Below are 12,618 nucleotides of genomic sequence, written 5' to 3'. Positions count from 1 at the left end.
TTATTTAACTGAGCGAGGCTTGGGTTACACATCAAAATTAAGGTTTATGTATAAAAATATTTACAATATACTTCATTATTTCCTCTTTAAAATTAACAGTTTCATCCACAAGTTTTTTTAAATCTTTATTTACCTTTTTTAAACTAAGCCACCTAATGTTAATGAAATAGCATAAACTACCAATAATCTGTAAATCAGAACAATGGATATCAACATCTTTACATTAATGGCATAGATACAAAAATAAATTTGTGAAGGAAAGAAAGTAAGGAACAAATAAAATAAACTGATTAATTTCACTTTAAAATGCATTGTTCATAATGTATTAAATTATTAACATTTCCATACTTAATTATGAGAATATTTTTCAAATGTTCAAAAGCAACCAAAATTTAAAACACCACTGGGTTACATGTACTTTTGTAAAATCTGTGTTCTTACAAACTGAACTTCAAAAGAACTTAAATCAGTTTCTGCTTCAATTGCTTATTACTAGTAGTCAAAACATACTATATTAAAATTCTACTGAGGTCTGCCAAAAAAAACATCTAATTTACTGAGAATAAGGCTGTTTTTTAACAGTACAGTTTAATGCTCGAAAGACATACTTTTTTTTTGCACTTGCATATTACTAATATTCAGACTGTTGGACTTGTAATGTATGGTGATGGAGTTCACATAAGTAATGTAAATTCACTTGAAACGTGCTAGTAAAGTAAATATTGACACTCCAACTATACTTTCTTAGAGCTTGAAACTGAGGTTATTCTGAAGTGCTTCTTGGATGAAAATGCAAATGAAATGGAGTTAGCTCAGTGTGTTTATAACGAACAAGCCAGAAGTGTCACCGTGAAATTTTCAATCGCATTTCTTTTGAGTTTTGAAGTGTCTTATAAGTATGTACATTTCTATTTTCTGATTTTCAGCATCTTATATGAGACTCCCTAATAAACATAATACTCTTACATGACACCATTCTCTTACACTTGAATGTATTGGATCTTTACACTAACATTATTATTTGAAGTTGCTTATTGTTTCACTCAAATTTCAGGAGCTAGTCATGAAACTGTTATAGCCCATTATATTTTGACAAGTCCACCAAGGAAATAAAAGTAAATTTGATTTTTAAAACTTAACAGATTTCTTTTTTCCCTTATTATAATAGACTTCATTACTTTTTTAGAACATTTTAAACATGTTATACATTTTCACATGTTTAGAATAGTAAATTTCAATAAGTAAATAACTGTTATTTTTTGGTCGTAAAAAATCAATAACATAATATAGCTAACTTCTTAATACAAATAGCCAGTTATAAATATAAGTTTTGTAATATTTTTCAACATATTCTAGTGTCATATACTGTAAGGAAAAACTGCACAGAACATTAGTGATCCTTACATATTCATTTCTGGATTGGCATGGCAATAAGATCTTGAATTAGAAGAAGCTGTAAAGTTAATTAAAAGTGCTTGCATATTTTTATACTTACCACAAAAAAACACGCACACACTGTTTTCTTCTTACTTCATCATTCTCATGAACAACAACAAAAAATACAAATTTACACCCACTTCACAACATTCTTCATTCTGTGTGTTCAACTTGGCACTAAGGAGGAGGTTTGTTAAAAAAGGAATTTATTTCAGAAATAACTCGTGATACTCTCCAAATAGAATACTGAAGGCCAACGAGTGTAAATGTACAAACCAACTGTAAGATGTTTCTCATAACATTTTAATATAACCATATAACATAATAAACTGATGTTATCATGGCTTTATTGGAAAAATTGGACCAGCTATCCCCACTTTATAAATCAAACGTAGAGTCCTAATGCATTATAAAAATCTTGAAAAAAGGCAAGTAACTTGGAAAACGTTGGTCTTTTCTCCAGTTTGGTCACCCAGCAGAGGGCCATCAAATGGTATCTGTAATAATAATGAGCAGGAATGATAAAGTTTTTGTTCTACATAAGTAACGAAAATGTACTCCCACTTCCAAAAAAATAAGATAAAATAAATACCATATATTATTATTTTGATATTTGTTTCTTCTGCAAAACTGCTTTCAATTTTAATATTATTATGTAAGGTGATAACTAGTTTACATGCTATTTATTCTCCCCCTTCACCTTGAGGGCTGAGCATTAAGACTGGGGCTTATAAAGTTAAAAATTGGGTTTTGATACTTATATGCCTAGATAGCTCATTGTGTAACTTTGTGCTTAATAACAAATGATGTATTTTTTTTTGGATGCTAGTTGATACATCATTTATTATATTATATAGCTGCTTAATTGCATACATAGGAGAGTGCCTTCCGAAGACTACTCACAACTCATCTGGACAGTTGATTGGCTGAGACAGTCTGTAGCCATCTTGAAGAGAAGTTCCCATTTCAAAAGGGTCTATTTCTTTATAAGGTTGGTTACCAAGGGTCATTAGTTCCCATAAAGTGACACCAAATGACCACTAAAATAGTAAATAATAAACAATTCTTCAAATAAAAAAATTATATAAGTACAAAGGTTTTTAATCAAATTTTTAAAACTTGTATATTTAGTCTTGTTTATTACATACAGATGCTATTAATTAAATACCTACATTATATTTATTAATAGATACTTCATAAAAAATTTAACTTTATTTAACATTTAGAGATTACATTCATTGCAAAAAATCATGAGTTTAAAATATATCAATATTCTGAAAGTGACTTTATTCTAAATATTAAATATGTAGATGTAGTATGAGCTATAATTATCTAGAATGTTTTATCAAAGCAATTATTTTTGGAAAGGAAACAAAATTAATGTTGGCAGAGCTTTTACAATGTTCACTTAAATTACAGAAAACTACATACGACATCACTAGCTGTAGAAAATTCTTTTTTTAGCAAGCTCTCTAATGCAAGCCATTTGACAGGCCTGTTCTCGTTGTCACCAAGGCAATGATAGTCACTGGGAAATAGATCACGAGATAAGGCATTATCTGTTATCTTCACATGCAATCTGTCATCCACCCTATAGCAAAGTACCAAGAAGCATTTGTTGAATAAAACATACCCTTGGTAAAAGTGCGCTAAATAAACACACTAAAGTTACTTCTAACTACATCTTATTCAAAATGCAACTAAAATAATTATTTTTCCAATACATCTAGTCTTTCCAGGAAATCTTAGTAATTACAAATTTATATGAAATATAATAGTAATTGGTTAATTTGTTTTATTTTTGGAGTTAAAAGAAATAAGTGGAGTTTATTCCAAAGTCTGTTACTTACACACAATTCCTAGTGGCTAAATCACCATGAATTAAATCCTTCTTGTGAAGATGAATCATTCCTTCAACTATCTGGATTGCCATGGCAACAAGATCTTGAGTAAGAAGAGTCTGTAATGTTAAAGTTAATTAAAAGTGCTTGCTTATTTTTTAAATTAGACACAATTACTAAAACCAACATTTCTGAAGAAAGTTTTAACTTACATGTCAGTACCTGTATCCCAAAACCTGAACTTCTGAAGAAACAGTTAGACTTTGACAGTGTTGTTAACTTACACTGTTACCTGAAAACCTGCACTTCTGAAAAAATGAGTTAGACTTCGTCAGTGTTGTTTACTTACGTGACAGTGACCCTCAACTGAAAATCTGCACTTCTGAAGAAATAGCTTCAGATTTCCCTTGTTCATGAATGGGTAGACCAGAAGAGGATGGTGCACATTGTCCATGCAAACTGCAATGATTGGCAACACATTCTTGTGGTTTATTCCATACATTTTCATTCCTTCAGCTAAAAGCATCGAGATTTGGTCCTTAGACGCCTGTTCTAGAGATGAAGATGAGAAAAATTTACCTCGATAGTTATAGTAATTTTAAAAAATGACTGTCTTATGAAATACCAGAAATGAACCAGGAACATACTGATGATGTTTATGTAAAAAAAATCAGTTCTTGATCTGGACAGAAGTTCAAAATACACTTTTTTTTTAGAGAATATTACTTTAAAGTTATATTTCATAACACCAACATTACAAATTAAACACAACTATAATTAAGAACTCTAGAGATAAGCTTTAGAAATTTACCATATGTTTTAAGAAAATTAACTTTCTAGACTGTACATTATGTATCTTTGGTTTTATCAAACAGTGCTAGAAATTTCTGGACTGCAGTTAATATATAATTTTACTCCTTTTTCTGTTTCTTACTTACCAGACACAGTTTTTACAATTGCAGTCTGCTTCACGTTCACTTCATTTCCATCATCTATCAGTACACCACGACATATGTGGCCAAATGTTCCTTTCAGTTGAAAACAAAAGTAAAATTTGGATGAGTTTTTTGAAACTAAAAGGTTTGTTAAAAAAAAAATTGGTGTTACAAAATATTGATCAAAATATATAACATAAAATGTCTCAATAAAACCACACATTAAGTACTCTGAAATAACCTTACAAATATAAAATAATTTCTATATTTTTATGCTCTCCCAATATTCCTATACTTTGGTCTGAAATAGCTAAATTTTCCCTATAATTGACAGTTTCCTCTTAAATTCTCACCAAACATTTGACAATAAATAATACAGTTCATGTACTTATTTATATGCTATTGCTTCTTATGACACTAAATTTCCCAGTTTCACATTACGAGTAATTATAGTGTTTATCAATGCTTGTTTTCCTTGTTAGAACATTAAGCAATTTCAAGCTTATGTTACAGAGTAATAGTCATGAAGTCAGAAAGTGCTGGCTAGACAGGAAGAAAGCATATTTTGGTTCTCATAGCAAAAAATTAAGTTGAAACCCAAATGAAAGGTGAAAGCAGTTACTTCAAGATAAGGTAAATTCTTAGTGATGGAGTAAACATATGTGTATTTAAAAATGATTTTTTAAAAATTCAATTCAATTTGGATTATGATTTATTTGTTTGTATCAGATATTTCCACAAAGCTACTTAAGGGCTATCTGCACTAGCAATCCATAATTTTGAAGTGATAGACTAGAGGTAAGGCAGCTAGTTGACAGCATCCATTGCCAACACTTTGGATAATCTTGTCTGACAAAATAGTGAGATTTGACCATCACTCTTATAACATACCCATGGCTCCAGTGTGTGGAATGATATTTTTGTTCTGGTGGCAATGGAACACAAATGATGAACCCAAATTATTGGTCTACAAGCAAATCTGGCAACAGAAATCTGAGAATCAAAAAAACTGTGAGACATGAATTATAAGAACTCATGAATGAAAACAAATGTTGCGAACAAGAACTTTTCATGTGAATCAGTTCTTTAAAAGAAAGAAGCAGGTGCGAGAATTGTCAGACATGTAACACAGATATCGAAATACATAATGTCAGAACTTATCAGAGATGAATGGAAACTATCTGATAGAGGATGTTGCTGAAAATTGGTTCACTTAGATGATGAGAAAGTGCATGTTTGAATTGACCATTGTTAAAGGAGAATCTCTACAACACATTCAGCTTCTCCATCCTACCCAGGGTCTAAATATAAGATCCTATTAAGTTCATAACACACACACACTATAAATATGTTATGGAGGTTGAAAGACTGTGCACAAATCACACGATCTAATCCACAAGAAGGAGCAAAACAAAGATATGATAAGAGCAATCCAAGATTCAAAATCTCTATATAAAAAAAGACTGCAGAAGTAAAGACAAGCTTTGAAGGAGGCAAGAATAGCAAAGCAGAAGTAAGATAAACTGCAGGCACAAAAAAATATTAACATTTAGAGGCCAAAAAGAAATCTGTTGGCAAAAGAAATAGAGTTGAGGAATAAAGAGTAAAGCTCTAAAGAATCCTTCAAATTGGCTCAGGATATTATGAATCAGACTGAGAAATCCATTAAAAAGGCCTTTAGGAGATAGATTTTGAGGAAGTGGAGTTGGGTCACACTCCTTTTTGTCTGCATCAAAAACGAAATTGGAAGAATTCTATAATGCAAGAGGTGAATGTGTGAAAGAATGAGATAACTTGGAACATAATAAACCTGCACTGATGAAAAATGTCCTAAAGAAACCGAACATCTTCAGAGAGATAAAGTGCAACCACTTTTTATAAGTTACACCATAAATACAGAAAAATAACCCAAGCATTTTCAAAGAGTGGACTTTCCTTTATCAGGGGTAAATGGGATTTACCATTTACTCCAAAGGAAAAAAAGTTCACTTTCCAAAAGCACCAGGATTATTGAATACCTCTTTTGATGTTAACTTCTTTCTGTTGATCCTGCATCCTTTGGAATATCATGAATGACATTTATTAATAAGAGAATAAAATTGTGTTCCTTATCTACATCAGTGGCAGTTTTTCTTAAAGCATGTGATCATTTTGATGTAATACTTTTTGATCAGTTCTGTGCCATCAAGAATGATGAACATGTAAAATACTTAACATGAGTTGCAACTTACCACAGTAGTGGCAACATATTTGCTTTAGATAGCAAACAATGTAATGATAGGCTTAGCAGGTTAGTTTGTTTGTTATGAATTTTGTGCAAAGCTACACGAGGGCTATCTGCACTAGCCATCCCTAATTTAGCAGTGTAAGACTATAGGGAAGGCAGCTAGTCATCACCACCCATCACCAACTCTTGGGCTACTCTTTTACCAACCGTCACTTTATAACACCCCCACGGCTCAAAGGGCGAGCATGTTTGGTGGCGGGGAATCAAACCCGCGACCTGCAGATTGCGAGTTGAGCACCCTAACCACCAGGCCATGCCGGGCCTAGCACATTATTAGTTTAATCCCAGTAGTAGCACATTGTAATATCCATGTGAATGCTACTACAATTAGAGATGCATGTATTAAGGCTGATTTCCTAACATATCATACATAAAAATAATTTTCTAGTCAACTAACAGTCTGGGCCATATGACAGATGTTTGTTGCCATCTAATTTTGACTTAAAAATGACTCGCTTGTTCAGCAAGCTCATGTAGACTAGAAGTAAAATCCAAATATTCCTATAAATAAGTGTTTTAGCTTATATTTAGATTACTGCCAGCACTATTTTACTGTGGCCATAAAAACAGAAATAAGTGTTAAAACATAACTGAGAAAGGTATCCAAACAATATTAATCTCAAGGTAAGCTTTTTCTAATTTTACCATCCTTACTAAATAATATATCCTTTAGCTGCCCTATGTTATCTCTATATGTGTGACTAATTTCCATATATTTACCTCTTTTTTTTTTTTTTGCTTAGATTCAGGTGAGAGGCCTGAACTGTGTGTTAGCTGTCACCATGATGTAATGTTTTCAATGATATATCATTAAAATGACTAACCATTGTACAGTCACAAGCATTTATTTTTTTACTACCATTAGTAAAACCTTTAAGCAAAATATACTGGAACAATTTCCTGAATGTCAATTATCTAAAACTAAAATTGTTCATGACTGGAGTAGGATTTATTGTATCCCTGTAGTGTGTTGTGTCTAAATATGTGCCAATAACTGGTCTTGTTATTTCATAAAATTGAAAGGTTCTGTTATAGTGTAATTTTGTTCATGGCAAAGAGATGGCGCTAAGGTATAAATCTGATAATAGTATTATATACAGCAATATTTAAATAGCCTTGACATTCATTATTTTTTTCTTAGTGGTAATCTATGCAGTGGGCTATCTGTATTCTGTTCACCACTGGGGAATCTATCTAATTTAGAGTTGTAAGTTCGTTAAATTACCGCTGACCCTTCCAGGGACTTGATATTTATGTCAGCACTACAGAAATACATAAAAACAGTGAACAAATTAATAGGTGTTTTCATGCGAGAAACACGAATATTTGAATTGTTTTGGAATTACATGAACTTGATGATAAGCGGGTGTGTAACTCAATACAAATAGTACATCAGTTTAAGTAACAAAAAAAATATGGCCAAATACAAAACTGCTAAAAGTGTAAAGATATTGTATAATTATTATGATACCATGAAATTGTTGAAAAAAAAAAAAGCTACGCATTTGTCAAAAACTTAATTATTTTTCATAATTTAGCTAAAAGTCTTTTTATTTTTAATGATTTAATTAAGCATGTATGCTATAAATAGGGATTGAAAGACTTCCATCTGCTACAACACATCCCCTCTTTACTATGAAACATTAGAGTTCACACAAATCACCCTCAAAGTTTGGGAAACCTAGATTTGTACAGATAACCTGTAAATTAATTAGGTGGGAAAGTTTGGGTTTAATGAAACCCATTCTTTCAGACACATTAAAATGTATTACTTTCTTACAATAAAACATGTTACCTAACCTTGTGATAAATATTTAAAAAGTTACTTTTTTGTAGTAAGTATTGAAACATGTTGTCCTTTTAATAGTAACCATTAAGATGTGTTACCTGACCCAATAGTAAATACGTAATCATATTATCTCCTTGCAATTAACACAAAAACATGTTAACTTTTGGTAGTAAATATTAAAAGTTGTTACTTTTGTATAATAATTGATAAAACATGTTACTCAATCTTGTAGTGAATGTTAAAACTTGTAATAAACATTGAAATGTGTTACCTGATCTCATATGTGAATGTTAAAATGTGTAATGAACATTGAACCATGTTAATTCTAAACAGAATGATAAAAATATGTTACCTTCTTGTATTTTTTCATGCAACATTATCTTCTTTTTTTCAACTGCTATCTCGCAGATCTGTTCAGTGAGTTCAGATATTCGGAGATTATTCATTTGTACAGGTGCACTGGTTGATGAAGAAGTCAACCGCCTAAAACTAGAATAGCCTAAAATATGAACAAACAGTTTTTTATTTTTCAATCTCTAGTCAGAATATTTATTTTTGAACTTTATACTAAAATGCACTACTAATGGAACATAGATCTTAATCCTTTATGTTTTTCTGACTGTGGTATTCTAAGAACTTAGGAACCACATTAACTTACCTGCTATTGCGTTAGCATTGTTAGGAGTGTCTACTCGCAGGAAGGTCTGAGTATGTACAGGTACATCCCTGGGTGGATCTCTTCTGTAACTGACCAAAAATTACAGTGGGGGCAAACCACTATTAGTTTAATAACACAATGAAATTGACAGCATATATAGGTAATGAATGACATATATTACCAGTGAACAACTATTAAACTGTATAAATTGGGCTTAATTCAAAGTGCTGTCATTTGCACAGTTATGGCTTTACCTTGTTTAGAGAAACAGGAGAGTATTAATTAAACCCATATTTACCCCCCAAATCCAAATATTTCAATGACTTAAACCGTTCACTAGTAGTATCCTGGGATTTCTTTGAATATTATAGCAGTTTCAAATCCTGCATGAATAAGTTGTGTTCTTCAAATGACTAAATAAATATCAATAGTAAATTTCTCAGTTAACTGAATAAATTTCTACTTTTCCAACCTAGCATCATGTGCTCTAGTAAGATGGCAGTTGATTTAGAAACCCCCCTTAAGCTCTGAAATCAAACATATTTAAGCTTGTAAAAAAATCCTTAAGTCATTATACTCAAGACTGTAACAAAGGCCACTAAAAATTAGAATACTTTACACATGATATTTAATCGTTTTATGGTTGAATATTGATAATTTATACATTTTTAACACATGATTAAAATTTGTTTTGAAACTTCATTAGCATAAATATTTGTATACGTCATTCTTGTATTATGAATAACTTATTTTCATTAAAAAATTGTTCTTTTTTTTTTTTTTACTAAACATGCAAATTAATATAGTTTTCTTATTTAATATTTCTCTTTCCATGTTATACATACTTGGCTGTTGAGATTTACAAGCCTCAATCATAATGGGTCATAAAATACAAATAAGTGAATAATGTAATAACTGTGATGCCCACTATGAAGAGATAACGAACATTTAGCAGCAGCATTTTACATCCTTCAGACTAGATAAGTTCATATATGTAACAAAATCCAGTGATAATCTGTAATAGTATACCACTAAAATAAGTATTCACAACATTTATAAATCCTGATCCCATGTGATTCTGCATTAGCAATACAAATGTGTCTTATTACACACAAAAATACTAAGGCTATAGTAGAGAGTTACAGATCAAAAAGCCAAATATTATAAACAGTAACATACTTTATGGTGTTCCTTATGCAGGTTTTTTGGCTTCTCACATAGCAAGCTGTAGCTACTGCTGTTATTACAATGATCAAAGCACTTGCACATCCAACAGCAATATAGAAAGAGCTGGTTGAAGCAACCATGGGTGATAGATCTGAGAAACAAGAAATATGCAATGAATACAGATCCATTACTATTGACATGAAATCATATTTAACACATTTTTCCAACCGACCTTTAGGAATATTTTAAACAATAATATCAGAAATGTTGCCTAAGTTTAGAGAATGAAAGAATGTCTGTATTTATATTAAAAACCAAAAGTAAAAAAATAAGCAACAATTAAAGAAAATCTTAAATATTTTATCACCAATGTCTTATTTATCCATTCTTATAAACCAATGTGTTTATTTTCCTTTTGTGTAAATGGCTTCTCAGCTGCTAAGTTGTTTATTAAATCTTTATAGAATGATTAATTACCTGCTTATAAAGTGCTTAGTGGCTTCATGTTTCAATAACTGCTTCAAAGCCAAGAGCAATGCAAAGATTGAAAGTATTACATATAAATAATCAAAATTCAAGTTCTTGTTTGTACCCATACTGGAGAAAGCTCCTAACTAAACTGTATGGGGAATTACTGAACAAAATTAAATCATGTAAACTTAAGCTAGAGATATTCAAAATAAATATGTTTAATTCTTCCAGTTGTTAGATCTTGCTCATTATTGTTCACTTACCCACAAATCTGAGAAAAGTAATTACTAAACTTACTCATTAACATGGTTCCATTCTGTTTCTGATCTGAAAACTGAAAAATGATCATTCAGGCACCTAACTAAAAATACTGATAACATGTTCCTAACAATATAGATATTGTAAATATTAGCAACACAAAAACATTCACAGCATTAGAAAATTATAATTTACATGTAGTGATTAGTTCTTTTGATAAAACTCCAAGTTATACTTATTATAATAGCTACAATTTCTTGTTCATTCTCATTACAACCACATAGCAATGTATGTAACTTTTGCATGTTAATAAACCATAAAGCTGAAAACCAGCTAAATGTGACCCAATAAAAGACACGTAAGAACTGAAACCCTTAATAAATTCATATATTCAACCCCAAAGCTTTTGAAACCCAGCCACAAGATTAGATCTGGTACAGGGAAAAACACTCTATCCCTTAAGCACTAAATAAAATCAGTCAGCTGGTGGTCACAAAGTGTTGAAACTAAACACAAGATTAGACTGGACATTTTTGTGAAGGATATTCTTAACAAATCACCCAGACAGCACCAGAGATAAGTATCATTTCCCTCTAAACTTACTTTCCAAGCAAACTTTCCTTCTCTTTAAAGTCAAACATGTGGCATTGGGGTAACCTTCAGTAGTCACATTAATCTGGATTCTTATAATCACCTCTTCACTCTTTTCACCTGTGCATGGTAGGAACACTTTAAAATCTGAGGAATGAAAATATTATAAAACATATAGATTTTTTCTGGCTTTTCAAAAAGGTCACACTATGTAAAAGACCGATATGTGAGCTACATGAAGATCTTAAATTTATCAAGACTGGAAACTGTATTTTTCTTAAATATTTTTAAATCTAATGCATTACTATTTATTAATCATTCATCAAAATTATGTTATACAGCCAATGACATACTTAAACTAAAATAACAAAGATATTCAGTAACAAAAGCATTAAACCTATAATACAGACAGTATATATAATTAAAACATTTGTACAATAGGACAAAGGTTAATACTACATAAGTAACTATGATACCTCAACTTGAAGCATTATTCTAAAAAACTGTTTTTTTAAAATATTATTTCATGTGAAACAATGTTTTATAAGATATTTTGTTTTCTCTTCTACCAACAGTGTTTTTATATGACTAAATATCTTATTACCCCAGAAAGATTTCTCAATAAGCCAAATATCGCTTTTATCTTGGATAAAAAATCAATGTGGGTTTACTTCTATACATTAATCGTTTAGGATTCTTAAAAGAAAGATGTAATAATAGCTTTGTTGCCTGGTTCAGCCAACTCACCCTCTTGCGTTACTGGTAGTAAACCTTGTCTGTTGATGTCCAGATGCGGAGTTCCCAAGGCGTCAGTTTTATTGACCAGCACAGCAATCGAGTAGTGTACCTGGAAGAAGTGGAAGAGAGCTGAATAACAAAAGAAAACAATGCGGCAATAATACAGCACCAAAAATGTAAGTTAGGTTACAGAAATAGAATAAAACAGAACATATTGTGAGAAAATTGCAGATTACGTCACCGTTTCGACCAAATAACTTGTTGCAACATGAGAAGTTCATAGGTCCTAGAAAAAAAAATTATTGTAGTATTCTGGGTAATTATTTAAGTTATACACGAAGGTAACGACTTTATTGAAAGTTATTTATAACTGCCGTTAAATAACGCATAAAGGTGTAAATAGTAGGACGTGAACTATTTTAAGACGCAGTGTTAAGTTTGTTTGT

General features: G+C 31.0%; 1 protein-coding gene across 2 annotated transcripts; it reads right to left on the bottom strand.

Moving 5' to 3' along the window:
* Positions 1-882: 882 nt before the first annotated feature.
* Positions 883-12,440, bottom strand: LOC106459593 (tyrosine-protein kinase RYK-like). 2 transcript variants are annotated; one of them, XM_022386108.1, is made up of 12 exons: positions 12,182-12,440; positions 11,447-11,581; positions 10,883-10,912; positions 10,127-10,265; positions 8,948-9,030; positions 8,642-8,788; positions 4,217-4,306; positions 3,628-3,830; positions 3,288-3,397; positions 2,869-3,028; positions 2,341-2,477; positions 883-1,934 (listed from the first exon to the last, which is right to left on the bottom strand). In XM_022386108.1, the coding sequence occupies exons 3-12, from the start codon at positions 10,890-10,892 to the stop codon at positions 1,823-1,825; spliced, it is 1,191 nt and encodes a 396-aa protein (XP_022241816.1). In that variant the 5' UTR covers positions 10,893-10,912; positions 11,447-11,581; positions 12,182-12,440; the 3' UTR covers positions 883-1,822. The 2 variants fall into 2 exon arrangements, with proteins under 2 accessions (XP_022241816.1, XP_022241815.1); XM_022386107.1 differs by having other exon boundaries at positions 8,948-9,036; positions 12,182-12,439.
* Between the last annotated feature and the right edge of the window lie 178 nt (positions 12,441-12,618).

The sequence above is a fragment of the Limulus polyphemus genome, unplaced genomic scaffold, assembly GCF_000517525.1.
Source record: "Limulus polyphemus unplaced genomic scaffold, Limulus_polyphemus-2.1.2 Scaffold634, whole genome shotgun sequence".
Lineage (NCBI taxonomy): Eukaryota > Metazoa > Arthropoda > Merostomata > Xiphosura > Limulidae > Limulus > Limulus polyphemus.
Note: the sequence above shows the minus strand (reverse complement) of the source record. Positions and strands in the feature narration are given on the sequence as shown.

Bases quoted from the DNA above. Each gene is read 5' to 3' on its own strand.
- LOC106459593 (XM_022386107.1), bottom strand. The intron at 3,831-4,216 runs GTAAGTAAGAAA...CTTCATCTCTAG, and splicing joins AATTGTAAAAACTGTGTCTG to AACAGGCGTCTAAGGACCAA. The intron at 1,935-2,340 runs GTGAGTAGTCTT...TTATTATTACAG, and splicing joins ATCAACTGTCCAGATGAGTT to ATACCATTTGATGGCCCTCT.